This window comes from Scyliorhinus canicula, chromosome 4, assembly GCF_902713615.1.
Source record: "Scyliorhinus canicula chromosome 4, sScyCan1.1, whole genome shotgun sequence".
In the NCBI taxonomy this organism is placed as follows: Eukaryota; Metazoa; Chordata; class Chondrichthyes; order Carcharhiniformes; family Scyliorhinidae; genus Scyliorhinus; species Scyliorhinus canicula.
This window is the reverse complement of record NC_052149.1, coordinates 79,650,437-79,677,712: the sequence shown is the minus strand read 5'-3', so window position 1 is coordinate 79,677,712 and position 27,276 is coordinate 79,650,437. Positions and strand designations below refer to the sequence as shown.

The 27,276-nt window shown below is 44.6% G+C and overlaps 1 protein-coding gene across 12 annotated transcripts in view; it reads right to left on the bottom strand.

Moving 5' to 3' along the window:
- Nucleotides 1-1,235: 1,235 nt before the first annotated feature.
- Nucleotides 1,236-27,276, bottom strand: part of odr4 (odr-4 GPCR localization factor homolog) — a 171,213-nt gene continuing 145,172 nt past the window's right edge. For 11 of the 12 annotated variants that reach the window (XM_038794585.1, XM_038794588.1, XM_038794575.1 and 8 more), the window contains 3 exons: nt 22,803-22,925; nt 21,163-21,236; nt 1,236-1,373 (listed from right to left, as the gene is read on the bottom strand). In XM_038794585.1, the coding sequence (XP_038650513.1) occupies nt 1,362-1,373; nt 21,163-21,236; nt 22,803-22,925 (209 nt within the window). In that variant the 3' untranslated portion in view covers nt 1,236-1,361. The remainder of the gene's footprint in view (nt 1,374-21,162; nt 21,237-22,802; nt 22,926-27,276) is intronic. The other variant, XM_038794586.1, reaches the window with a different exon arrangement.

Genomic DNA, 27,276 nt, shown 5'->3' with positions numbered 1-27,276 from the left:
TGCAGTGCTAACCACTGCGCCACCTTGCTGTCCTCTAACAATAGTATGAATGATAAAAAATTATTATCCTCTTAATCTTGTAGAATTAAAACATTGGCATTGAAAAAAAACTCTTAAAAATCATATTATTACAAGGTAATAAAGACGTCAACCAAACAAGCCATCACACGCTCCAAGCCGTGCCAACATTACCTGTTAAGCTGCAATATTAGCCTTTCTTGGAGCTAAACATTCATAATGAAGCATTCGGGAAAAACAGATGTCTGGCCATCTGTTCTAACTGCTACAACAAGGCCGATGTCCCAGTAAATGGAGGCAGGCCTTGGAGGCTGCTTGCCCCATCATTCGATTGCCTCCAATGCTGCTTCAGGCCTGCGGGACAGACTCCTTGCCGCTTCCATCCCCGTAATGGAAATATGGTGGGTGGGGTCCTCCTTAACTTTCAGGACTCGTGCTTCCCATTTCCTTCAGGAAAACCTGGCCCCCTGATGTCTGTAAATTTACTTCAACTGTCTGTTAACTCACTTTGCAGAAGGGTTCAATGAAAAGTGATCAGTAGCAGCAGTCTTTTAAAAAAAAATTTCCCTTGCCGAGCTCACTTCTGCCCAAAATGAAGATTAACAACCTTAGAATTTGAAGCCTATTTTTGAGAAAAAGCTGCTTTCAGTTGGTCACCATGTAGCAGCCAAGTAACAGAAAAGAACTGGATGAGTGCGCAAATCAGCTTTGGGAGAAATAGCAGACAAATTGAAACAATATCTTTTTAGGTATATAAAATTTACAAACAACATTCATATAGCTGATTAATTACTGCCAAGTTATGAGCTTCTCAGCTCAGTAGGTCTCATGCTATATGGAGCCAAAGTCCACTGGCTACATTTGGATTGCATAAGGGACAAATCTAAAGTCCTTTCTGAACACCTAGACTGGCATCTGTAAATGTAATACACCCTAGGGTGGTTTCTGATTATCTTTGATTATTTATAGACCGCTTTTTTTATTATTTATTTATTTATGTCTCCTACCTAAAAAAGATGGAAGTTGATAATCAGGCAAAGAGAGATACAAATGCTTGATTTATACTGTAATTATAATTCTCCAACAATTTCAGTAGGTCCAAGAACAATATCAAAGTGGTCACTTTTTTATATATTCAAATTCATTATCAACTATGACAGTCAATATTGATGAAAAGACCTGTCCATTCTGTGGTATTAATACAAGACCAAAATCTATTGCTTCTCTCTCTGTGTAATGCTTTTATTCAAATGGAGCTGAGAATACAGTTTCAGTCAAAAAAGCATGGGAACTGGATCTTATATGTTCCTTGGAAAAGGAGTTTGATTGCTGTTAATCAGTGCTCAAGCTGATGCCTGTAAAATAATAAAAGAAGTTAAGTTCAAAATTCCTCATATGCTTGTTACATTTTTTGTAAAACAGCATAATTTTAATGCTTTTAATAAAACCGTACTACTTTCCCAAAATTGCAAGACCAGTTTTGGACTATTGCCCATCTGCCCCAAACACCTATCAGGAAATTCCATCCCCTGAGATGTTAGTGTTTGCAAAGGAATTGGTTAAGCTTTATGTCAAATGTTGTCACGTGGTGCAGATCTTAAATGCTGCAAATCAGGCCATGCTATCTATTTAAAGAATGTAATTTCAACATGTGAGCAATGTTGGGGCTTCAAAGGAAGATTGTGAACGGATCATTGTTTTATCGGTTTAACTTCCCTTTCGTGTATGTGTAGATGAAAGCACACAATTAATACTATGGGTTTGATTGCACATTGAGTCTTGCTATAAATATTGACAGAGCCTGCCTCCTTAATCTTTTATCTTGCAGGAGAGCATGAGAAAGACTGTGCCATCTTACAACACTGGGAAATTCCACAGGCAAAGCTAATCTGTGAAGCAAGGGGGAGGAATTTAAATTACGCTCACAATCTTCCACAAACAAGATTAGACAAATTACCAAGTAATCTGTTTTACTGGTGTAGTTTGAAGGATCAAGGTTGGCGAGGCTACCAATACTACTCTGTTCCTTTTAAAGAAATGACATGTATTCTTTAACATCAACTGCCTTTTGAGACAGATGTAAAGTGTCAGCTTAGTTATGTGCTCAAGTCTCTACAGTGGAGCTTGATGGCATGCCTCTCTGACCTAGAACCAAGAGTGCTGTCAGTGAGCCAAGGTAGCCAGTGTAATCAGGGAACAATATTGCTGTTCATCTAGTGGTGAAATTACAGTTGACGCCTTGTGCACATACAGTCAAATACATACTAAGTGTGATACTAGCACTACAGGGATTCCTAATGATTATATAAAAAAAAACAGTAGCACTAAATTTTGTTTTTAACATTCAACATCTCTCTCTGATTGGTAGGGCTCTATGCCAGCGAGTTGAAACCAAACCTTCTGGTATGACCCGACATAAAAAACACATTGCATGGGAATTATGTCATGGCTGTTTCTATCCCACCAAAATTGAGGAAGGAACCCAGTTCAGTGGCGAAGCAGGAATAACTATGATGAAATACCTGGCCACTGAAATGTAATTGTCCATTGGTTGTACACCCAAAAAGGCACCAAGGGAGGATCAATGGCCTTTACAAGTAGGACCTGGTGAGTATTTCTACTGTGAAGTCTTTAAAGTAAAATTGGTCTTTAGATTAGACACTGGGCAGGATTTACCTACCATCCCGCTGCGTGTGTTTTGGCGGGGGAGGTGGCCCGCCAGCATCATCTACCCGTTTCCCCACTGTCAATGGGATTTCCCGTTGATAGGACCCCTCGCCACCGGGAAACCCATGTGCCAGCATGGGATCAGAATTCCCCGCCCTTAGTGTTTAAAATATAAGAAGTAAAGTAGGGTGACTAATATATATTTAAAATCTTTAAACTAGAGGAAGAAAAGTAAAGGGAATATTTGAAGAGCAATTCATGGCAGGGCAGCTCGATCATGTGCAATGCTCCTTCTGTGGGAAGTCAGGGACAATTCAAGTGTACAGCGCGGCCACGTGTGCTGGAAGCATCTTCAGCTGCAGCCAACCGAATTCTGTGTTACAGATCTGGAGCTGTCTCTGATGTCACTGTGCAGGGCTGAGATTTTCTTGGGCAGTATATACAATGAGGTGGTCACACCACAGGTAAAGAGTAGACAGGCAGAAAGGGGATGGGTGACAGCCAAGCAGGAAAAACACTGGGTAGGTAGTTCAAGAGTCCCCTGGGATCATCTCCCTCTCTAACAAATATTCCATTCTGTCGCTGCTGGGGGAGATGGTTTCTCAGGAGAATGCAACAAGAGCCATGTCTGTGGCACCACCAGTCGCTCAGCTGCATTGGAGGGGGCAGGGGGAGCAGAAAGAGTGGGAGAGCAATCGTGAAAGGGGATTCTATTGCATGGGAAACAGACATTTCTGCAGCCACAGGTGTGACACCAGGAACATATGATGCATTATTGGTGCCAGGGTCAAGGATGTCACTGAGCTGCTGCAGGACGTTCTTCTGGTGTATGGTGAACAGCCGGAGGTCATGGTCCATATCATTACCAATGACATAGGTAAAGAGGGATGTGATCTTGCAAGCAGAATATAGGGTGCCAGCAAATATATGAAAAAGCAGGACCTCAAAAGGTAGTAATCTCAGGATTACTCGCAGTGCCATTTGCTTGCAAGATCAAAAATAGGAGAACAGGCCAAATGAATGCTTGGCTGGAGAGATGGTGTAGGAGGAAGTGATTTAGCTTTCTATGGTACTGGGACTGATTCTGGGGAAGATGGGAGCTATACAAGCTGGACTCCAGTAGGACTGCCATCAATATCTTCGCAGGGGCATTCGCGAGTGCGGTGGGGAGGGTTTAAACGAAAGAGGCGCAGGATAGGAACCCGAGCATGGCGACACAAGAGATGGAAACAAAGATAGAAATGAAAGATAGAAAAGTAAAAAACAAAAGTAGAAGTCACAGGAAACAAAAGTCTAGTTACAAACAACACCATAGTACAAAGGAAAGTATACAAATATTAAAAAGACAGGTCTCAAGGCACTGTATCGGAATGCACGGAGCATTCGCAATAGGGTTGATGAATCAACAGCACAAACAGATGTAAACAGGCGCGATATGATTGTGATGATGAAGACTTGGGTTCAGGGCTGGGAACAGAATTTCTATGGGCATTTGATATTTAGGAAGGACAAGGAAAAGGAAAAGGATTAGTGTCGTTAGTAAAGGATGAAGCCAATGCAGTAGTGAGAAAGGATATTGGCTCAGAAAATTCAGATGTAGAATCAGTCTGGGTGGAGCTAAGAAGCAACAAGGCGAGGGATTCATTAGAGAGAGTTGTCTATCAGCCTCCAAACAGTAGTGGTATGGTAGGGGGTGGCATTAAACAGAAAATTAGAGATGCATGTAGCAAGGGTACAACAGTAATTATAGGTGCCTTTAATCTACATATAGACTTGGCAAACCAAATTAGCGATAAAACTGTGGTGAATAAATCCATGAAGTGTGCATGAGATTTTTCTTAAACCAGCTATGTTGAAGAACTGACTAGGGAATGGGCTATCCTAGATTTGGTATTGTGCAATGAGAAGGGATTCATTGCTAATCTTCTTGTGCAGAATCTTTTAGGGAAGAATGGCCATAACATGATAGAATTCTTCATTAGGATGGAAAGTGAAGTACTCCAACCTGAAACTAGGAAAGATCTGCACAAATGAAACTATGAAGATATGAGATGTAAGTTAGTTTAGATAGAATGATGAACTTCAATAAAAGGCATGATGGTGGATAGACAATGACTAATATTTAAGGACCAAATGCATGCAAGTCATATATCCACTTCTGGTGCAAAAACACAACAGGAAAGCGGTCCAACCGTGGCTGACAAAAAGAATTAAGGATAGAATTAGATCCAAATATGAGTTATATAAAGTTGCTAGAAAAAATAGCAAGCTGGACATTGGGAATAGTTTAGAATTCAGTAAAGGATGACTAAGAGGTTAAGAGGTAGAAATTAGAGTGTGACAGTAAACTTGCAAGGAACATAAAAATGAATTGTAAAAGCTTCTGTAAGTCTATAAAAAAAAGTAGTGAAGACTAATAAACTTATAGTCTGAAATGGGAGAATTTATAATGGAGGACAAGGAAATGGCAGAAACATTAAACAAGTACTTTAGTTTCATCTTCTCAGAAGGAGACACAAATATATCCCCAGAAATGCTAGCAAAGCAATATCAAGTGAGGAGGTAGAATTGAAGGAAATTAGTATTCATTAAAAAAGTGTTGGAGATATTAATGGGACTGAAAGCTAATGAATGCCCAGAGCCAGATGATCCACATCCCAGGTACATAGAACGATACAGCGCAGTACAGGCCCTTCGGCCCTCGATGTTGCACCGACATGGAAAAAAAAACTAAAGGCCATCTAACCTACACTATGCCCTTATCATCCATATGCTTATCCAATAAACTTTTAAATGCCCTCAATGTTGGCGAGTTCACTACTGTTGCAGGTAGGGCATTCCACGGCCTCACCACTCTTTGCGTAAAAAACCCACCTCTGACCTCTGTCCTATATCTATTACCCCTCAATTTAAGGCTATGTCCCCTCGTGCTAGCCACCTCCATCCGCGGGAGAAGGCTCTCGCTGTCCACCCTATCTAACCCTCTGATCATTTTGTATGCCTCTATTAGGTCACCTCTTAACCTTCTTCTCTCTAACGAAAACAACCTCAAGTCCATCAGCCTTTCCTCATAAGATTTTCCCTCCATACCAGACAACATCCTGGTAAATCTCCTCTGTACCCGTTCCAAAGCTTCCACGTCCTTCCTATAATGAGGCGACCAGAACTGTACGCAATACTCCAAATGCGGCCGTACTAGAGTTTTGTACAACTGCAACATGACCTCATGGCTCCGGAACTCAATCCCTCTACCAATAAAGGCCATCACACCATAGGCCTTCTTCACAACCCTATCAACCTGGGTGGCAACTTTCAGGGATCTATGTACATGGACACCGAGATCCCTCTGCTCATCCACACTACCAAGAATTTTACCATTAGCCAAATATTCCTCATTCCTGTTATTCTTTCCAAAGTGAATCACCTCACACTTCTCCACATTAAACTCCATTTGTCACCTCTCAGCCCAGCTCTGCAGCTTATCTATGTCCCTCTGTAACCTGCAACATCCTTCCGCACTGTCTACAACTCCACCGACTTTAGTGTCGTCTGCAAATTTACTCACCCAACCTTCTGTGCCCACCTCTAGGTCATTTATAAAAATGACAAACAGCAACGGCCCCAGAACAGATCCTTGGGGTGGTACGCCACTCGTAACTGAACTCCATTCTGAACATTTCCCATCAACCACCACCCTCTGTCTTCTTTCAACTAGCCAATTTCTGATCCACATCTCTAAATCACCCTCAATCCCCAGCCTCCGTATTTTCTGCAATAGCCGACCGTGGGGAACCTTATCAAACGCTTTACTGAAATCCATATACACCACATCAACTGCTCTACCCTCGTCCACCTGTTCAGTCACCTTCTCAAAGAACTCGATAAGGTTTGTGAGGCATGACCTACCCTTCACAAAACCATACTGACTATCCCTAATCATATTATTCCTATCTAGATGATTATAAATCGTATCTTTTATAATCCTCTCCAAGACTTTACCCACCACAGACATTAGGCTCACCGGCCTATAGTTACCGGGGTTATCTCTACTCCCCTTCTTGAACAAAGGGACCACATTTGCTATCCTCCAGTCCTCTGGCACTATTCCTGTAGCCAATGATGACCTAAAAATCAAAGCCAAAGGCTCAGCAATTTCTTCCCTGGCTAAAAGGTACTAAAGGAGTGGTCTTGGAAATAGTGGATACGTTGGTTGCCATCTTTCAAGATTCTGGAACAGGCCCGGCAGATTGGCGGATGGCAAACATAACCACTATTTTAAAAAATGAGTGAAAAAAAACCAGCGAATTACAGATTGGTTAGCCTAACATTAGTAGTAGGGAAAATGCTAGAGTATATTATAAAGGATATGTTAACAGGGCACTTATAAAATATGAAAAAGTTTAGACAAAGTCAACATGGATTTATGAAAGGGAAATCACATTTGACAAACCTAATGGAATTGTTGAGGATATAACTGGTAGAATAGATAAGGGAGAACCAGTGGATGTGGTGCACTTGGATTTTCAGCAAGCTTTTGATAAAGTCCACATAAGATATTAGTTTTACTAAACTAAAGCAGATGTGATTAGGAGCAATATATTGGCATGGATTGAGAATTGGTTAGCAGACAAAAAACAGAGCAAGAAGAAATGGGTCTTTTTTGGAGCAGCAGGTGGTGTCTAGTGGGGTACCATAGGGATCAGTGCTTGGGTCCCAGCTATTCACAATATATATCAAACATTTGAGTGAGGGGACTAAATGTAATATTTCCAAGTTTGTTGATGACATAAAACCAAGTGGGAATGTGAGTGGGATGAGGAGGATATAAAGAGGCTTCAAGGTGCTTTGGACAAGTTGAGTGAATGGGCAAATACCTGGCAGATGAAGTATAATATGGACAAATGTGAAGTTATCCACTTCAGTAGGAAAAACAAAATGGTAGGTTATTATTTAAGTAGTGATAGATTGGGAAATGTTGATGTACAAAGGTACCTGGGTGTCCTTGTACACCAGTCATTGAAAGCAAGCAAGCAGTTAGGAAAGTAAATGGTATGTTGGCCTTCATTGCAAGAGGATTAAAGTACAGGAGCAAGGATGTCTTACTGCAGCTGTCCAGGGCCTTGGTGTGACTACACCTGGAGTATCATGTACAGTTTTGGTCCTCTTAACTAAGAAAGGATATATTTGGCAGGATTGTCGTATGAGAGATTAGATTGACGAGGTCTGTATTCACTGGAGTTTAGAAGAATGAAAGGGGATTCCATTGAGATGTATAAACTTCTGACAGTGATGAACAGATTGGATGCAGGGCTGATATTTTCCTTGGTTGGGGTGTCTAGAACAGTCTCATGAAACGGGATAAGCCATTTAAGACTGAGATGAGGATAAATCTCTTCACTCAGAGGGTGGTGAACCTGTGGCATTCTCTACCAGAGAAGGCAATGGAGGCCAAGTCACAGAGTATATCTAAGAAGGATTTCCAGACACAAAGGTTCTGGCGCTAACAGGTATTGATGTGGGGGTGAAGTCTGTGCCATCTGCCGTGCTTCCATTATGTTTATGCTTCAACTGTTTGTCTTACAAATACAACTCATTGTGTTTATTCTTCAACTGATTTAGTTAACTTTTTAATTGTATTATCATAGAATCATAGAATGTACAGTGCAGAAAGGGGTCATGCGGCCCATCAGGTCTGCACTTGCCCATGGAAAGAGCACTCTACCTTTATTTATTTTTTTAAAATTCAGAGTACCCAATTCATTTTTTCCAATTAAGGGGCAATTTAGTCTGGCCAATTCACCTTGCACATCTTGTGAGTTGTGGGGGCGAAACCCACGCAAAAGCGGAGGATGGGCAAACTCCACACGGACAATGACCCAGGGCCGGGATCGAACCTGGGACCTCGGCGCCGTGTGACAGCAATGCTAGCCACTGCGCCACCATGCTGCCCAGAGCACCCTATCTAAGATAACGTTTCCACCCAATCCCTGTAACCCCAACTAACCTTTTGGACACCAAGGGGTATTTTAGCATGACCAATCCACCTAACCTGCACAACTTATAATAATAATCTTTATTGTCACAAGTAGGCTTGCATTAACACTGCAATGAAGTTACTGCGAAAAGCCCCTGGTCGCCACATTCCGGCGTCTGTTCGGGTACACGGAGGGAGAATTCAGCTGTCCAAATTATCTAATAGCATGTCTTTCAGGACTTGGGGGAGGAAACTGGAGTACCCGGAGGAAACCCACGCAGACAGGGGAGAAATGTGCAGACTCCGCACAGACAGTGACCCAAGCTGGGAATTGAACCCGCGACCCTGGCGCTGTGAAGCAACAGTGCGAACCACTTTTCTATCATGCAGCCGAGGCAGGAATTGAACCCGGGTGTCTGAAGCTATGAGGTAGCAGTGCGAAGCACTTTGCATTGTATTTATCCTTTATCTGAAAAGGATATAAATTTTGCTACAAACCCTTGTACAGTGTGACAAGTCCTTGGAAGGTCAGCGGTGTGTCTGGCTGGCATTTTCTTGTTATACTAAAAGCGGTGAGTCCGGCCGGGATTCTCCCGGTATACTGGAAGCGGTTTGTCCCTTTACCCTATGTACTGCTAAAAGCGGTGTGTTTCTGGTGCTGTGAGAAAACTGGTGTTAAACCAGCACTGACTGTTTCCCAGTTCCCAAAAAACGTGGGATGTGGAGGAGCCCGTTTCTCATTATAAACACAGAAAATAGGAGCAGGAGGGGGTCATTCGGCCTTCTAGCCTGCTCCGTCATTCATCATGATCCTGCCTGATCATCCAACTCAATAACCTGTTCCTGCCTTTCTCCCATATCCTTTGGTTCCCCTTCATCTCAAGTGCTAGAAATAACTTCTTCGTGAAAACATACAATAATTTGAACTCAACTACTTCCTGTGGTAACAAATTCCACAGGCTCACCACTCTCTGGGTGAAGAAATAGCTCCTCATCTCTGTCCTAAATGGTTACCCTGTATCCTCGACTGTGACCTCTGATTCTTGATACCCTACCATAATAATAATAATCTTTACTGTCACAAGTAGCCTTACATTAACACTGTAATGAAGTTACTGTGAAAATCCCCTGTCGCCATGCTCCGATGCCTATTCTGGTACACTAAGGGAGAATTTTGAATGTCTAATTCATCTAACAGCACGTCTTTTGGGACTTGGAGGAAACCGGAGCACCCGGAGGGAACCCACGCAGACACGGGGAGAACGTGCAGACTCCACACAGTGACCCAAGCTGGGAATCGAACCTGGGACCCTGGCGCTGTGAAGTAACAGTGCTAACCACAGAGCTACCGTGCCACCCATCGGGAACATCCTTCTTGCATCTACCCTGTCCAGACCTGTTAGAATTTTATAGGTTTCCATGAGTTTCCATAGTTTCACCAAGTTCCTGTATAATTGCAGCAAGACAACCCTGCTCCTGTACTCAAAAGCTTTTCGCTATGAAGGCCAACTTACCATTTGCCTTCTTTACCAACAATAGTAGTCAGATCATTCACAAAACATTAGCCATGACGGGGACCTGAACGGCCACCCGCTAGACTTGGAGGAAACCAGAGCACCCGGAGGAAACACACGCAGATACGGGGAGAACGTGCAGACTCCACACAGTGACCAAGTTCCTGTATAATTGCAGCAAGACAACCCTTCTCCTGTTCTCAAAAGCTTTTCGCTATGAAGGCCAACTTACCATTTGCCTTCTTTACCAACAATAGTAGTCAGATCATTCACAAAACATTAGCCATGACGGGGACCTGAACGGCCACCCACTAGACATTTGGCAAATAAAAATAATAGAATGAGAATGACGAAGGCTGGGAACTATCCTGGACCTCAAAGAAGCATAAGAAGTGGTGGGTTAAACAGAGGAATAGGAAAGAGGAGAAAGGATGTGTGATTCTGTGTAAATATTACCTCGGTATGCGTCAGTCATGGAAATCAGAGATCGTGGCTGACTCAGAAAAAGAAAGAATTGTACACAGAATTGAATAAAGTGACCCTCATGTGTATACCCCATTGTCATGAGCCCGGCCACAATCATTAATGGATTGAGTCCAGACCACAGGATATTCACGATCATAGATATCTCAAATTGTTTCTGGCCTCAGAATCCCAGGACAAATTTGCATTCACTGCAGAGGAAAAATAGTATACATGGGCCAGAATCCCACAGGGGTTCCACAGCAGTTCAAGTATCTTTCACCAAGTAATGAGTGGACCCCTGACATGTGTAGTCTCTTGTGATAGCACCATATTACAATATGTAGATGACATCTTAATAGTGTCGAAGAATTAAGCTAGCCGAAAAGCCGCTTGGGAGACAGTTCTGATTTACAAAGATAAGTCTGTACAGATAATAAGAGATGTGGAACAAACCCCACAGAAGGAATGCTGTAGGAAGGGAAACGCACAGTTTAGATACTAACTGAGGAAGAAGAGGGGTATTGTGTTAAAGATTTACCCAAGGCAGAGGTGGAGATGTTTGTTGATGGGTTGAGGAGATATATTACTGGAAAGTCTAAGATTGTGTGGACAGTAGTTAAAAGGAACCAGGACTTGGTTAAACATAACGCTTTGGAAGGGAAAAGCTCCACCCAGGCGGCAGAACCGATTACACTCACAGAAGCAATGAAGTACTGCAGCGACAGAAGGGCAAATATTTATATAGTTGGTCTGCTTTTGGGATAGTGCATGACTATATGGTGGCATGGGCAAGGAGGCTTGTAAGGAAGTGACTGCATTTGGCAATGAGGACAGGAAAGCAGCAGCTTCACCGTGCATTAGACAGTACTTGCTAGGAATGAAGAAATGCCATGGTATGATAGCAAATCAGCATGTTGGTGAGGGCCAGTCATGAGAAAGGAAGCAGTCAAATACTGTCAGAAATGTCTAATCTGCGGCAGGCATAACTCAGAGACGGGTGTCAAGGTTAAGATGCCTCATCAGCCCAGACCAAAGGGTCCAGGAGAATTTGCACGTTGATTTTATGGGTCCCTTGCCTAATAGTAGGGGAAAAACATACCGTTTACTGATCATAGATTACCTCCCTTGGTGGGTGGAAGTGTTCCCAACTCAGAATTGTTCAGCCTGGACAGTAGCAAAATTCTTTTGTTTTTTTAATAATATTTTGTTGAGGTATTTGAAAATTTTACAACAGTAACATAAACAGTGACATCAACATGGTAAAATAAACATTTCCCCCCCAGCCCAATCTTCACACACCTCAACCATACAACAAACCACCCCTCCCCCCCCCGCCTTTGGAATACTGCATCTGCTGATATCTTAATTTTCCCGGAGAAAGTCGACAAATGGCTGCCACCTCCGGGAGAACCTGAACATTGACCCTCTTGAGGCAAACTTTATTTTCTCAAGACTGAGAAACCCAGCCATGTCACTAACCCAGGTTTCTACAGGCGGGGGCCTCGAGTCCCTCCACATTAACAAGATCCGTCTCTGGGCTACCAGGGAGGCAAAGGCCAAGACGTTGGCCTCTTTCACTCCCTGCTCTTCCGACACTCCAAAGATCGCTACCTCCGGACTCGGCACCACCCGTGTTTTAAGTACCATGGACATTGCCTTAGCAAAATCCTGCCAAAACCCTCTAAGCTTCGGGTATGCCCAAAACATGTGGACATGATTTGCTGGGCATCCCGTGCCCCTCGCACACCTGTCCTCAACCCCGAAGAACTTACTCATCCTAGCCGCTGTCATGTGTGCCTGGTGGACGGCCTTAAATTGTATCAGGCTAAGCCTGGCGCATGATGAGGAGGTATTAACCCTGCTTAGGCCATCCACCCATAGCCCCGCCTCTATCTCTCCTCCAAGCTCGTCCTCCCACTTGCCCGTAAGCTCCTCCACCGGATTTCCTCCACCTCCGAACGCTCCTGGTAAATATCCGATACCTTCCCCTCTCCCACCTGCGCCCTCCGCTTCCTCGAGTCCCCACTCGGGCTGTCACCGTTCCCGACCTCCCATTTGTTCCCTTGTAACAGTTCCTCCCCTGTCAGCAAAGCAGCTCCCCCCCCTCCCTTCCCCCCCTCGCAACAGCAATAGAAACCCAATCCCCCAAGTCAAGCTCCAGCTTAACACCTGCTCAACCCCCACCTCGCTTCCGAGAGTCAGCTGTCCATGCTGACTCCATAGCTCCCGCCCCGGCACCAGGCAGTCTGTCTTCCTATTGTACTCTCCACTCTCCTCCCTACATGAGTAAACATTTTAAAAGCATCACATTCCCCAGTAAACAAACAACAGAAAAAGCAATGCAGAAACAGTCACTTTAGAAAAACAGTCACCCAAAAAGTAGAACTAAATTCAAAGCCCATCCCCCTCTCTAACAAGGTCCCTGCAAGACAGATCAACCGTTAACCATCCACACAGCCCATTATTTCACATAGAGCTACTTAAATTTATACAATCCAGCACCATAAATCGCTGCCACAGTACTTCTCCAAGGCTTAAGTGTCTTTTAATTCGCCTCCAGCTTAATTTCTTTAATAAAGATCCATATTTCATCTTGTCTTGTGTGACCCACAGACGGGCTGGGTACAGCATCTCGAACTTCACCCCCTTCTTAAAGAGGGTCGTCTTTGCCCGATTGAACCCAGATCTCCTCTTGGCCAAATCCGCTCCCAGGTCCTGATAGATGCGCAACTTACAGTTCTCCCACTTGCTGCTCCGTTCTTTCTTGGCCCACCGCAAAACGTGTTCCTTGTCCATGAAACGGTGAAAACGTACCACCAAGGCCCTCGGCGGCTCATTCACTCTGGGCTTCCTCGCGAGGGCTTTGTGCACTCTGTCCAATTCCAGGGGCCGAGGGAACGCCCCAGCCCCCATCAACTTCTCCAACATGTCCATCACATAGGCCCTCGCATCCGATCCCTCACTGCCTTCAGGGAGGCCAACAATTCAGAGATTCTGCCTCCTGGACCTATTCTCCAGGTTCTCCTGCATTTTTTTCTGGCGGTCATTCATCATCACCACCTTGCTTTCCGGCACGGTTACATACTCCTCGTGCTCGGACAATGTTTGTTCGACCTCCTAGATCGCTCTCCCGTGGGTTTCCTGATTCTGAACCACTTGATCAATCGAAGCCTGAATCATGTCCAGCGTGTCCTTCTTCAGCTTGACGAAGCAATCCTCAAAAAACTTCACCAGCTGCTCCGTCAACCACTGTGCCGTCTCCCCGCGGCCCTTTCTCTCCGCCATGCTGTCCCGTGTTGCTAGCTCTGCTCACACGGCCACTTCTGGTCCAATTCTCCATGCACCGGAGGGGGATTTCTCCTCACTGTCTCACTCTTCACTGACCTTGATTTACCCCAAGATGGCAGGCACCATACGATGTAATAATGACAAGAGACACCAGTGTGTGTCTCGATATGCCAGGGAGAAGCAGGTGGAAGCATTGGTCACAGGTAAAGCCCTATATCTCTCAGCCTGTTTCTATCAGCAGGAAAGCCACCAGTCGCTCACCAAATGATTTTGTTTCAGGTGAATCCATAGAGCAATGGCAAGTTGGAGGGTGGCTGCAACTGTATTCATCCTCGATACAGGATTAACAGCATGGGAAGCACCAACCGTGAACATTGATAAGGACTTTTGCCTGCATCCAGGGAATATGTGCAATTACCGAAAGGAGTGGCTGAGGATCTATTACGCAGATTTCAGATAGGGTTACTCACGACAGCCATTGCACCATCCAAATCATCCCAACAGGGAAGAACGATGAGAGCGAACTGACACAGATCACCGTACCATGAGTTGGAGTTACATTCTGCTTACCTAATCCCAAGTGTGACTGGCTGAGCCACGCATTGCTCGGAATGGTGTTCAACCCGGTGGGATGGTGTTGGTTACTGGACAATTGTGACCCTTGCTGTGAACCGGGTTATGTGCTGCATATCTGGGCCAGACTTCCACAACCTACACTAACGATACAGCTGACAACATGGACATATCGGAGTGTGTGACACCATCTCGGGCATGGCACAATTCTGATACATGTGCTCAGTGTCGGTAAGTGGAGGCCCCATATGGGTGTCCAACGCAGGGCTGAATGTCACAGCAGGATGGACATATTTGTCCATGTTTGTGTGGGAACCAGGATTGGAGAAGCAATATTATCAAGAATGATGCAGAGATGTTATCCATTGACTCGGCAGTAGCAATACGTGGTGTTTGAGAGTATCAGAAATCCACCCAAGTGCCCAGCTGACATGACATTGCCCCCTGTGGGATAGTGAAAGCAGGGAAGCCCAAACAAATGTTATACAATGTCACAATGGTGACCCTAGAAGTGATCTATAATTTGACCTGGCCTGCCCCAACCCTGCTAGAGGTCTGTGGCGATCATACGGAGTCCGCTAGCTGGGCGAGATTAGCATGACGGCAGTTAAGCCAGGATTAACAAACCTACATAGCTCCGGGAAGTCAGGACACAAGGAAGGGAAGAAAGAGACAAAGTATCGAGGGATATGTGGGAGTGGGGGTTTGTTTGGAAATGCTAATTCAGCCTTAAAGTCACTAGACATCTCTGGTATGAATGATTATGCCTCATGGGGGTAGCCAAAGATACTGCAGAAGGGCTGGGGCTTATGGCGAGAGGAACCGAATACGCACTTACAGCGGTACAGGTCCAGGGAGAAGGCATAATGGAAGGGTTATAATCACTATCCCATTATTTGAAAAAAATAAATTTGGAGTACCCAATTCTTTTTTTTCCCCAATTAAGGGGCAATTTAGTGTGGCCAATTCACCTACCCTGCACGTCTTTGGGTTGTAGGGGTGAGACCCACACAGACACTGGTAGAATGTGCAAACGCCACAAGAACAGTGATCCATGGCCGGGATCGAATCCGGTTCCTCGGTGCAATGAGGCAGCAGTGCTAACCACTATGTCACCATGCCGCCCCTTCCCCAGACCATTATTAATGCAAAAGGTTCTCAGTCTAAGGAGAAGGCATGTGACATTCTGGCTTGGGACCTGATAGATAATGTCAAGTCTGATACTGAAGATGTAAGATTTGGCACCGCACCTCGGCACATATACCAGACCATTGAGAAATTAGACTTTATCACTTTACAGAAGGAACAACAGGAATTAGTACTTATACAGCCCATAATTGGGGGCAAGGAGACGCATTGCGATTTCTGAGTATAGATTTAGATATAAATTCCTGGGTGTGAAGAAAGATGGGTGGGTGTACAGAGTAGGATTCCATGGATATACAATTCTGGGTGTAACACCCTACTGGTGATAACACGACAATGTGATATCGAATCAGCATTGCATCCTTTGCTCCTGCAATATCCTGAAACCCATCAGCAATGATTCTGCCATCGAAGTGTCAGTTAATCTCTCCCCTACAGGAGCATTCATGGCAGCCCAAATCTTTTCTACAGTGGTGCTTTCTGATGGCCAAAACAAGGTACATATATGAAGGATTAGAGTGCCTCTAGAGTGCTTTCTGCTTAGAGATCGTAAACTCCTTTACTGTGGGAGACTTCATCTGGGGAGCCGTGGAAAGGGCCCTGACAACTAGCAAAGTGTTTATGCAAGAAAGCCGTCAAACAATCATGAGAGGAGGGGCGCAGGGGACTGGCCATTGGAAAGGCCAGGAGATTGGATGACTCAGTCAGTCATCAGGCCAGATGGCAAAAATGCAGTATAACTGGTGGGAAGCAGGGGGAGTAATGATAGTCATTGCATCAGCTGCGGTCCTGTTGTAGCCTCTGTACCTTTTGCTATCAGAGACTGATGCTATTCCAAGCAGTGCGAATGGTAATGCTGGCCAGTAAGGGGTGCGCCTATGACTGAGACTCCACTACCAGGGAACATACGAGGAATTTGCAATTGAACAGGAGTAGGCAATTTAGCCTCCCGAGCCTAAACACTGCCAATGTGATCATGGTTGATCCCATTCTGGCCTCAACGCCACTGTCCTGCTTGTTCTCCATAACCTTCAACCCATTACCAATTAAAAATCTGTCCAACTCCTCCTTACATTTCCTCACTGACCCTGCATCCACTGCACTCTGGGGTAGTGAATTCCACATATTCACAACCCTTTGGGAGTAGTTTCTCCTCAAATCGGTTTTAAATTTGCAACCTCTTATTCTAAGATTATGACCTCTCATTTTAGAATGTCCCACAAGAGGAAGCATCTGCTCCTCATTTACATTCTCCATACCTTTTAGCATCTTGTAAACTTCAATTTAATATCCCCTCTTTCTTGTAAACTCTAGCGGAGATAGGCCAAAACTGTTCAATCTCTCCTCATACGACAAACCCCTCATCCCTGGAATCAATTTAGTGAACCTCCTCTGAACTGCCTCCAATGCCACTACATCTTTCCTCAAATAAAGGGACCAAAACTGTGCACAATACTCCAGGTGAGGTCTCAAGAATGCCTTGTATCTTTCAACAATACTTCCTTATATTTACACTCACTTCTTTTTCCTATAAATGCCAACATTCCATTTGCTTTCCTTATTATCTGCTGCCCCTGCATGCTCGTTTTCTGTGACTCATGCACGAGGACACCCCGATCCCTCTGCATCGGAGCACCCTGAAGTGTCTTCCCACTTACATAATAAGTTGCCTTTCCATTTTTCGACCAAAGTACATGACCTCACACTTTTCAACGTTAAACTCCATCTGCCACATTTTGGCTCACTCGCCTCACCTATCTATATCCATTTGTAAGGTTCTTATTTCCTCATTGCAACTTACTGTCCCACCTATTTTTGTGATGTGGAGATGCCAGCGTTGGACTGGGGTGAGCACAGTAAGAAGTCTTACAACACCACGTTAAAGTCCAACATGTTTGTTTCAAACACTAGCTTTCGGAGCTCTGCTCCTTCCTCAGGTGAATGACCTGAGGAAGGAGCAGTGCTCCGAAAGCTAGTGTTTGAAACAAACATGTTGGACTTTAACGTGGTGTTGTAAGACTTCTTACTGTGCTCACCTATTTTTGTGTCATCTGCAAATTTGGCTACAGAACCTTCTAACCCTGTATCCAATTTGTTAATATAGATTGTAAATAGCTAGGGCCCAGCCCAAGGGTCGAAGCCTGTGGCACCCCACGAGTTACATCTTGCCATCCAGAAAAAAGACCCATTTATCCCGACTCTCTGTCTCCTGTCCGTCAGCCAGTCTTTTATCCAAGCTAATAAGTTACCCCTAATCCCATGTGATTTCACCTTGTGAATTAACCTTCTGTGTGGCACCTTATCTAACGCCTTGCGGAAGTCCAGATATACTACATCTACAGGATCCCCATTATCCATTTTGCTTGTTACATCTCGATGATCATAGTAAATGGCAGAGCATCTCGAGGGGCCAAATGGCTACCCCAGTCCAATTTTCATGTTTTGATGTCAAGATGACTTTACAGATAGCATTTCTGTATTTACAAGTTAAGATTCTACATTAAGCACAGAGGTGAGAATTAAGGTTGGAGGGAGGATTACGGTACTGTTAGGAAAGCAAAGGTAGCTTTAAGGGAATTATATTTGTCTTGGTAAATATTAGAAATGAGATATAATTTTAAGTGGCAACATAAACAGAAAATGCTGGAAAATCTCAGCGGGTCTGACAGCATCTATGGAGGGAGAACAGAGACTGTTAGTGAGGCTACTGTAGATTAAAATGTACTTGTAAGCTGGTATCGACAGGGAGGCGATGAGTGCACAGAAGGTAGCTACCACCATGGTCTTTGGTTTTTGGACTTTTTAAACCCGGTTGTCATGGATTTTAAACTGGCCTATCGTATGAGATAAGGAATTTGTCGGTGAAAATATGTCGAAATCTATGAAGATGGGTGGTGGCAGGAAGAATGCCCGCAAAGCTCAGGAAGGAAGGTGGTGGGTCCGGCATTGGGTGTGTCTGTTCATATCATGGTGGAAACACTGACGGAGGTGATGCGCAGCGGTTTGAAAAACAGTTTGGTTAGCATTTTGATGAGCAGGCACGGTGAGGTTGGAAATCCTTAAGTGGTTAATTGAGGAGGCACTTGCCCCAGTTTGGGAAAAGCTGGGGAAAAACGTAGGAGCATGGATCGGTGTTGAAGGATGTGGAGCCAGCCTTGTCATGGCAAGCTGATCGAATCACCTCTTGGAAGCTGGGATGCTGCTGGTGGAGGAAAAAAATAAGACTCTGAGGGCAAAGGTAGCTGACTTGGAGAACAGGTCGAGGAGATAGAACCTCAGAATCATGGGGTTATGGAGGGGAGATGGGTGAATGTCCCCTCCAGAGTTGGATTGGGTCCACCGAGTACTCTGGCAGAAGTCTCAGGCGAATGAGCTACTGCAGGCGGTGATTATTAGATCCCACAGCTTCCAGGAGAAGGAGTGGGTTCTGCAATGGGCCAAAGTGAATTGAGACTTGAGCTGGGAAGGAAGCATCATCCGGATATTCCAGGATGTCAGAGCAGAGTTGGCGAAGCGGCGTGCGGCTTTTAATAAGGGGGTTTACATTTGCTAGCTGTAAAACTTTAGCTGGTAAACAGGAGTGAAGTTGAGGGAGGAACTGTGACTTGTTGGACCTGGTTGGACAAGGTTCAGTGAGCCTAGCTCATTTGTTTGGTAGGGAGAGGGGAAAGAGGAGGTAGTTGTTTTTCTGGTAAGCTTTTTCAGGTTGGGGGGGGGGGGGGGTGTTGGAGAAAGGGGACTGATGGGAAGGGGCTGGGGCAAGAACTATGATTTTAATTGTATCACCTTTCGTACGGGTTTGATGGCTGACTTGGGTGGGCCCTGGTCAACTGGAGGTGGTGACCTTTTGTCTTCTATTTATAGGAATTGGACACAGCCAATGGTTTTGGTGGTGGGTTGGGGACTTTTTTTCTTTCAAGGATTTGCAAATTGTATTTTGTTTAGCAGCCCCATGACTCTGTCCCTTCACATTTTATAAAAAAAGTTATGTCCTTTTGAGCATAGGTTCCGTTCTTGGATCTTTCAGTCCAGTTATACCATCAACTGAGAAAGTAATAGTACAAACATAGTAAAAGCAATGGAACTTCACTTTAGTCATCTTTCCTCAATTTTTAAGGTTTTCATGCAATATGTATACATTAGAAGTGGAAATTAAATAATACATTTTCTATAATGAAACAGTGTCATTCCAAAAATAAGCAAATTTATGATGAGACCTTGATAGATACTCATTTTGGCTATTTCTTAATTTTTCTCCATACAAAGAATTTGTTGTCAGCATGTGTGGAGACAGGAAGAAAGATTGTTATCTCGTTATTTCTTAGGGGAGTTTCATTTACCACATAATTAACTCAAACTTGGTTTTGTATAAATAACATTAAACACTCAGAAATTGATCTTTATAGTGCATGTTTTCACCTGAACTGCTTCTTCGTAGTGCTGACCAACAAAGGGGCAGTGGGGCGAGGCGGGGACTGGGTGGAAGAGTTATGTAGAATGGAGTTGGCTGATGTAGGTAGGGTGACACTGAGTGGGTTGGGGTGTTATTGGCTCGGAAGGGGTTGTCAAATCGGGGGCAAGTCAGGTTGTGTTGCGGCCTGGGAGTAGCAGTTTGGTCAGGAATGGGGGTGTAAATTTGAGTGGTGTGGGGGGGGGGGGGCAAAGAGGTGAAAGCTAGTCAGGTCAGACTGGAGGGGGAATTGTAGTGTTAGGGAGTTAGGAGATCAAGGCGGGTTTGTTATGTGTTGGGGGTTACTTAGGCGTAGGGGGAGTCATGTGGTAGGGACTAGGCAGGTTGGGGGGGTGTGGTTGTCAAGTCAGGGTGGGGTGGAAGTTATTTTTAAAAATAAATTATGAGTACCCAATTATTTTTTTCCAATTAAGGGACAATTTAGCATAGCCAATTCACCCACCCTGCACGTCTTTGGATTTAGGGGGTGAGACCCATGCAGACACGGGGAGAATGTGCAAACTCCACATGGACAGTGACCCGGGGCTGGGATTGAACCCGGGCCCTCGACACCGTGAGGCAGCAGTGCTAACCACTGCGTCACCATGTCCCCCTGGTTGGGTTGAAAGTCAGCGGGACGAGTAGAGAGTTGGGGGTGTCGGTTGTATAGTTGCCCAGGAGTTAGACTAAGGGTTTTCTCTCTAAGGTTTCCTGGGTAACTATTCAGGTTAGTAATTCGTAACTGTCTGAAGTTTCAGGCTCTAGCTACTAGTTGGAGACTTTACTGGAGGATCCCTGGTAGAAAGGAAGTTCAAACTTCCTGGGCAATTCCCTTGCAACCAGTGCATTCAGGGACTTCTGCAGCGTACTGGAACGCATCTTGGGGGTGGGTCCGGTCTCTAAATATCTGGGCCAAAGTACTGCTCAGTTTCAGAAGGTATGAAGACAGCATGATTTTGTTGACATTAACAAGGGAAGACCTAGCAAACCAAAATGATTGGTTCATATAGAAAGACATGAAATAGCATTTTAGAAAATGTCATTCATAGTAGTTAAGCTGCACTTACACCAATGAAGTTCCCAAAATAAATCACAGAGACTGCTACTGCGATGACTCCAACACCTGCTGCTGCTGCTACACCTAAGACACAATGCACAAACAGATTTTAACAGGAATGGGGCATGGAGCAGATGGTGCATGTTAGTCTGCACCTTGATCGTGAATAGCTATAATTACAAACATTGGATCTTTGAACATAGAATCCTTCTAGTACAAAAGGAGGCTATTGGGCTCATTGGGTCTGCACCGACACTCCGAAAGAACACTGTACCTAGGCCCATGCTCTCACCCTACTCCTGTAACGCTGTAATCCCACCTAACCGTTTGGACACTAAGGGGCAATTTAGCATCCACCTAGCCTGCATATTGCATACTGTGGGACGAAACCAAAGCACCCCGAGGAATCCCACACAGATACAGGGAGAATGTGCAAACTCCACACAGTCACCCAAGGTCAGAATCAACCCTGGGTCTAACCACTGTGCCAGCCCATAATAGGAATATAACATAATAGGGATATCATTTAAATTGAAGGATTTAGATCAAACGATAGATCACAGAACATTTTGAAGCAGTGGCCGCGTGGTAATTTCAGTTGACCACTAATTCTGAGGCAGCTAATGCTCTGGTGATTCGGGTTCAAACCCCACAAAGGCAGATGATGAAATTCGAATTCAATAAAAATCTGCGATTAAAAACCATGTGAGAGAAGGAAATCTGCCATCCTTACCTGGTTTGGTCTACATGTACCTCAAAACCCAGAGCATTGTGGTAGAATCTTAAAATGCGCTTCTGAAATAGCATAACAAGTACTCAGTTCAAGGGCAATAACCGCCGGCCAGCAATGCTCTCATCCAGTGAATGAATAAAAAAAACTTTGGGTGTGAATTTTATCGTCTACATGAGCATCCTCCTGGAGGTACACACCGCACCACTAGCTGACTCTGGTATGCCATCTTGAGAAGCATGCCCATCTTGGTGTTCCCCATGTGCATTGAAAGTAAGTGACGGGGTGCTATCCTGACGACATGCAGCCCCAATGGGTGATGTGAGAACAGACTTCTGAAGTTAGGTCACACAGATCCAGGCAACAAATCTGTGCGTCAATCCACAAAGAAGTGTTGAGCTGCAAGAGGGGCCAAACACCCAACTTGCAAGCAAGTCAATTTTGAAGAAGGTCCGCTATTACAAAACGTCAAGCTGCACCTTGGAGTTTTTGGAGGTGTGCGGTGAGTTCTTTGACTTGACAGGGGGTGTTGCCGCACCCTCACAAGGGCAGTGAAGGAATAGGTGACCTGTCCACACAAAAGCTACAACATATATGAGGCTGCAGTTGCAGTGTTCCTGGGCCAGCAGGACAACAGGGAGATGGAGCTGAGGCTGAAGATGAGTGTGATGTCCTCTGCTGAGCTGAAGCCGGACTCCTCCATGTTGCTCAACAGTAACAGGAGGCTGGCCGGCACTCCAGTCAATGTACTCAGTGTTTTGGTGTGCATGCTCAGCACTTTCCCTTCTGGCCCCTCCTTGAGGTCCTCACCAGAGTTCTCTGTCACAGAACACATCTGCAACCTTGCTCTCTGGCGAGCTGACAAATGAACCACCTTTACTGCTGGCGTGGCTGTAGCCCACTCATGCCCAGTGACTCACCACATGCAAACTCAGCAGAAGCATCTGAGTAGGTGTCTGCGAATGCAATATCAAATGACGAGGCAACTTCATCAATGCTGCGCTCTTGTTCTTCCTCTGGTTCCTTGGGCAATTCTTGGGCGTCTGAAAGCAAACAAATCAGAAGAGGAAATTTGGTGTGAGGACAAGTGGGTGGGGTGGGAAGCAAGAGGTCCATGGTCACACCTTTAGCAGCTTGTTCATCACATCATGCTCAAGATGAGGGTGAGCTGGGAGCTGAGAAGGGGCATGAGCAGGAACAGGCCGCCATCCTCACGTTTTCAGCATGGTGGATGACATGGTTCTGTTGCAGCTGGCCCTGATGTGGGCAGCCATCTCCTCTATGCAGGTGTTCTGGTCCCCCACCAGTTCTGCTCTGCTCACTTCATCGTGCCCCACCTTCTCCTGGAAGCGAGGGCAGAATGTCAGTGGTTGGTTTGAACTGTGTTTGGATGATTTGCCGGATATAGCTGTATAGCTGGAGATATGTGAACGCAGCAAGTGATGGGTGTGAGCATGAGGTGCAGTATAGGTATCTGGATGTTAGGTATGAATTCTGAGTGTCAGGGATGCTGCTGGGTGAGTGATCCGGTGCTGTGCATTGAGCAGTATGAGGGGCTGATGGTGTGGTGGGTGAGAGATGACATGTGAAGATGCATTCACCACCCCAAGCTTTCCATTCGAGGTTATTCGTCTTTTTGTGGCAACAGTCAGGTCCTTAAGGTCAGATGCTGGAATTGACCTCCTTGACCACTGCTCCTACTTCCTTCGGAGGCTGGTTCTTGAGGGCATCCGGCTCCCCAATGAACCATAGTCTCTCTTCTCCTGTCCATCTAGACAACCAACGTCTCCTGTGGCGTATTCGTTATCTGGAATCCCTCTCTATCTTGGTGTTCCAGGTTACATGCTTTAAATTGGGCTAATATTATTTGGTGTAGCGTCCCTTTAAAAGGGGCAGTCTGCCTTTATGAGCAGGTCGCGTGCACCACCTGTTATCAGTGCAATGTCGCATCCCCCTAGTGAGCACGTAAGCAGCCAGCAGCTGAAAATCCACTTGCCCGTATGCTGCAATCAATGTTATTTTTTAGCAGCATCAAATTTACTTGCTGTCCACCCCCAAAGAAACCAGTGCAAGCAGGTTGCGAATCATGAACCCCAGCACCCAAAAAACAGGGCAAACCAATTTTTAGTTCATTATCTAAAACAGTAAACTTCATTTTAATTATTAAATTGTGTTTTAAAAGATATATAGATTTACAGACTACATACATCTTTTTCTACTGGAACTAGAGCATGACTGGGAGCATGAAGGAAGACAGCAAAGAGTAGATAATCTGCCAGAAGAGAGAGGATAGATCTCAGCAGGAGGTCATTTCCATAGAGGCCCTCAGGAGCATTTCTTCTACTTTAACTTCACTAAGGGGCAATGCATGAGCAATATCAGCTGTTGTAGTTACAACTGTAACCTCAAACAAGGGCACTACTTGTATTTGTCAAGGTCACTGCTTTCAACTTTTATGCTTTGGCTGTTTGCAGGCTACAAAAGGACGGTGGAAATTATTTAATTTTCTGATTCACATGTTTTGGAAATTACATTTTTAATAGGTCATTGAAATTCTGGAATTCATTAGCTGCTATATTATACAAATGTTCTTCCATGTATACTTACAAGGTCAGAGTTAGAAGGACCAGAACAACAGGTGGGACCATTTAACTGGAGAACAGAAGACAGTAAATCTGAGAATTGTCTTGTCTTCATTAGGGGCGAGTTATTCATGTAATTTCCCCAAATCAAAGAAAATTAATTGGTAAACAAAGCAAGGTCTTAAAGTCTCCATATACTTTTCAGATCAAATGACATGTTTGAGAATTATAGATTATTGAAATCTCTATCTGGGACATCCCATGTGTGCAATGTTATCATGGGGATAGGTTTCAGGGATCCAATATTTTGTTTTGGATTTATCGGTGTTTTGTCTCAGAAACAGTTGGTAAGCTTGGCAATAGCATTGAAACAGTCAGTTTACCTGTGGAGCTGGAACAGGAAACAGGAAAGTTGTCATGTTGTAGGCTACTGAACAAGAAGGCAGTGAAGCCCATGTTTGTGTTGGAGTGCCCACATAAACATGAGACACTTAAAAAAATGTTGGAGCGTCACCTGGCCGAATGCTAGTAAAAGGACCCCAATAAATCTCCTCTGTCGGAGAACTGCAGGAACACCCGAGGAAAATCAAACCGAATTTCTGAGAGATGGGCCAAACCTTAATTTGGTCCCAGGAGAAGTGAAGACCCTTTCAAGATCCTGTAACATTTAGGGGCTCTTGGATAGAATTAAATATCGAACAGAAAGTGATGCATTGAGATTTTTGGGTTTATAATCTAAGTAGCTATGAAATATATGGGCAGCACGGTAGCATAGTGGTTAGCACAATTGCTTCACTGCTCCAGGGTCGCGTGTTCAATTCGTGGCTTGGGCACTGTCTGTGTGGAGTCTGCACGTTCTCCCCGTGTGTGCGTGGGTTTCCTCCGGGTGCTCCAGTTTCTTCCCACAGTCCAAAGATGTGCAGGTTAGGTGGATTGGCCAAGCTAAATTGCCCTAAGTGACCAAAATTTCCCGTAGTATTGTGTGGGGTTACTGAACTATGGGTTAGGGTGGAGGTGTGGGCTTAGATAGGGTGCTCTTTCCAAGAGCCGGTGCAGACTCGATGGGCCGAATGGCCTCCTTCTGCACTGTAAATTCTATGATATCTATGATATATAGTGTTAGATAAATAGTACTTGTTTTGTTAGATTCTTATACAATAAGTTTTAAAATGTGAAATCTTTTGTTGCAATTCTTTCAGTTAACAACTGAGTTCAGATATATTTTTAAACGGTAATGGTCTTCCTCAAGATTGGAACATAAGCAACATTGCACCATCTGCAATACACTGCACTACTGTATCAAGGCTCTATAAACAAAAAGAAACACTTATATTTCCTTCTCTGTTGATGGAGAGAAGAATAATTGAGCTTAAGGATTTGGCTGGATGACACGTTTCCTGATGACACAACTGGCATCCTCAAAAAAAACACTTCCACTGTATGCACTATTCAGAAATTCCTGCAGTACATCATTGAGTGGAGGTCAAAGCCTACGGTCACCTGCTGCATACTCCACAATTTCCACATCATGAGAAATGAGCCCTTATTAATACTTGCATCCCAACAAATTCAGGAGAGGTAGCAATCAAGAGAGCTCCATTCTGCCCTAGCTCTGATTCAGCAGTTCCAATGGCAACAATATTGAGTCCTGATTTACGAGCAGTCCCATGTTTCATATATTTCTTCTTACAATAGCTACCACTGTACCCTTCTTGCTTTTTCCCCTTCAATTGACTGCAAATCACATACAAATTCAAAATTAAATTTATCAAATGAATAATCTCAGGCCATGCAAAAATGAATCACACATGCATATACCTGTCTTTCAGGTTATTTTCCCAATCTTGAAGCTTCTTTGAGGTGTTTCCCCAGATGTTGGAGTTTGGGAGAAAGTTGGCTGCAGAGCTTCAATTGAAGGGACTGCAGGTTGCTTTGTATAGCAACCATGAACCTAGTTCTTTTTCTTTAAATTTAGAGTACCCAATTCATTTTTTCCAATTAAGGGGCAATTTAATGTGGCCAATCCACCTAGATTGCACATTTTTGGGCTGTGGGGGCGAAACTCACGCAAACACAGGGAGAATGTGAAAACTCCACACGTACAGTGACCCAGAGCCGGGATCGAACCTGCGCCGTGAGGCGGCAGTGTTAACCCACTGCACCACCATGCTGCCCTCATGAACCTAGTTTTGAGCATAGAGGGCTGACGGCAATTTGCATCATCTCAGACCAAGATGCAGCAGTATACAGCGAGCTGACAGGCAAGAGCACTGACAGTGGCAAATGTTGAAAAAGGTTTGGCCCGTACCGGCCTCCCCACACAGGCGCCGGAATGTGGCGACGAGGGGCTTGTCACAGTAACTTCATTGTAGTGTTAATGTAAGCCTGCTTGTGACAATAAGTGATTATATTTTTAAAAAAGTTATGCTGCGAGAGGACAGCAGGTTCCTCTTTCATGGAGTTAACTGGACGCTCATGGTGAATGCCACTGATTAAGGCGACTCGATGTTCTGCGTACGATGGATGGAACATTTGGTCCATTCAAGCCAGGACCCGAGTCATTTGCAGCAGAACAAATAACAGAGAATAACTGCTCGTGAGCTGACACCTGTTGCAACCTCTTCCGCTACCTGACTCTTGTAAACTTGAGTTTTTTTTAAATTTAAGTGTTGTGGGTGTCGCTGGCTAGGCCAGCTTTTATTGCCCACCCTTAATTGCCCTTGAGAAGGTGATGGTGAACTGCTGCTTCAGTCACTGTAGTCCATATTGTGCAGGTACATGCATAGAGATGATGGAGAGATTTCCAGGATTT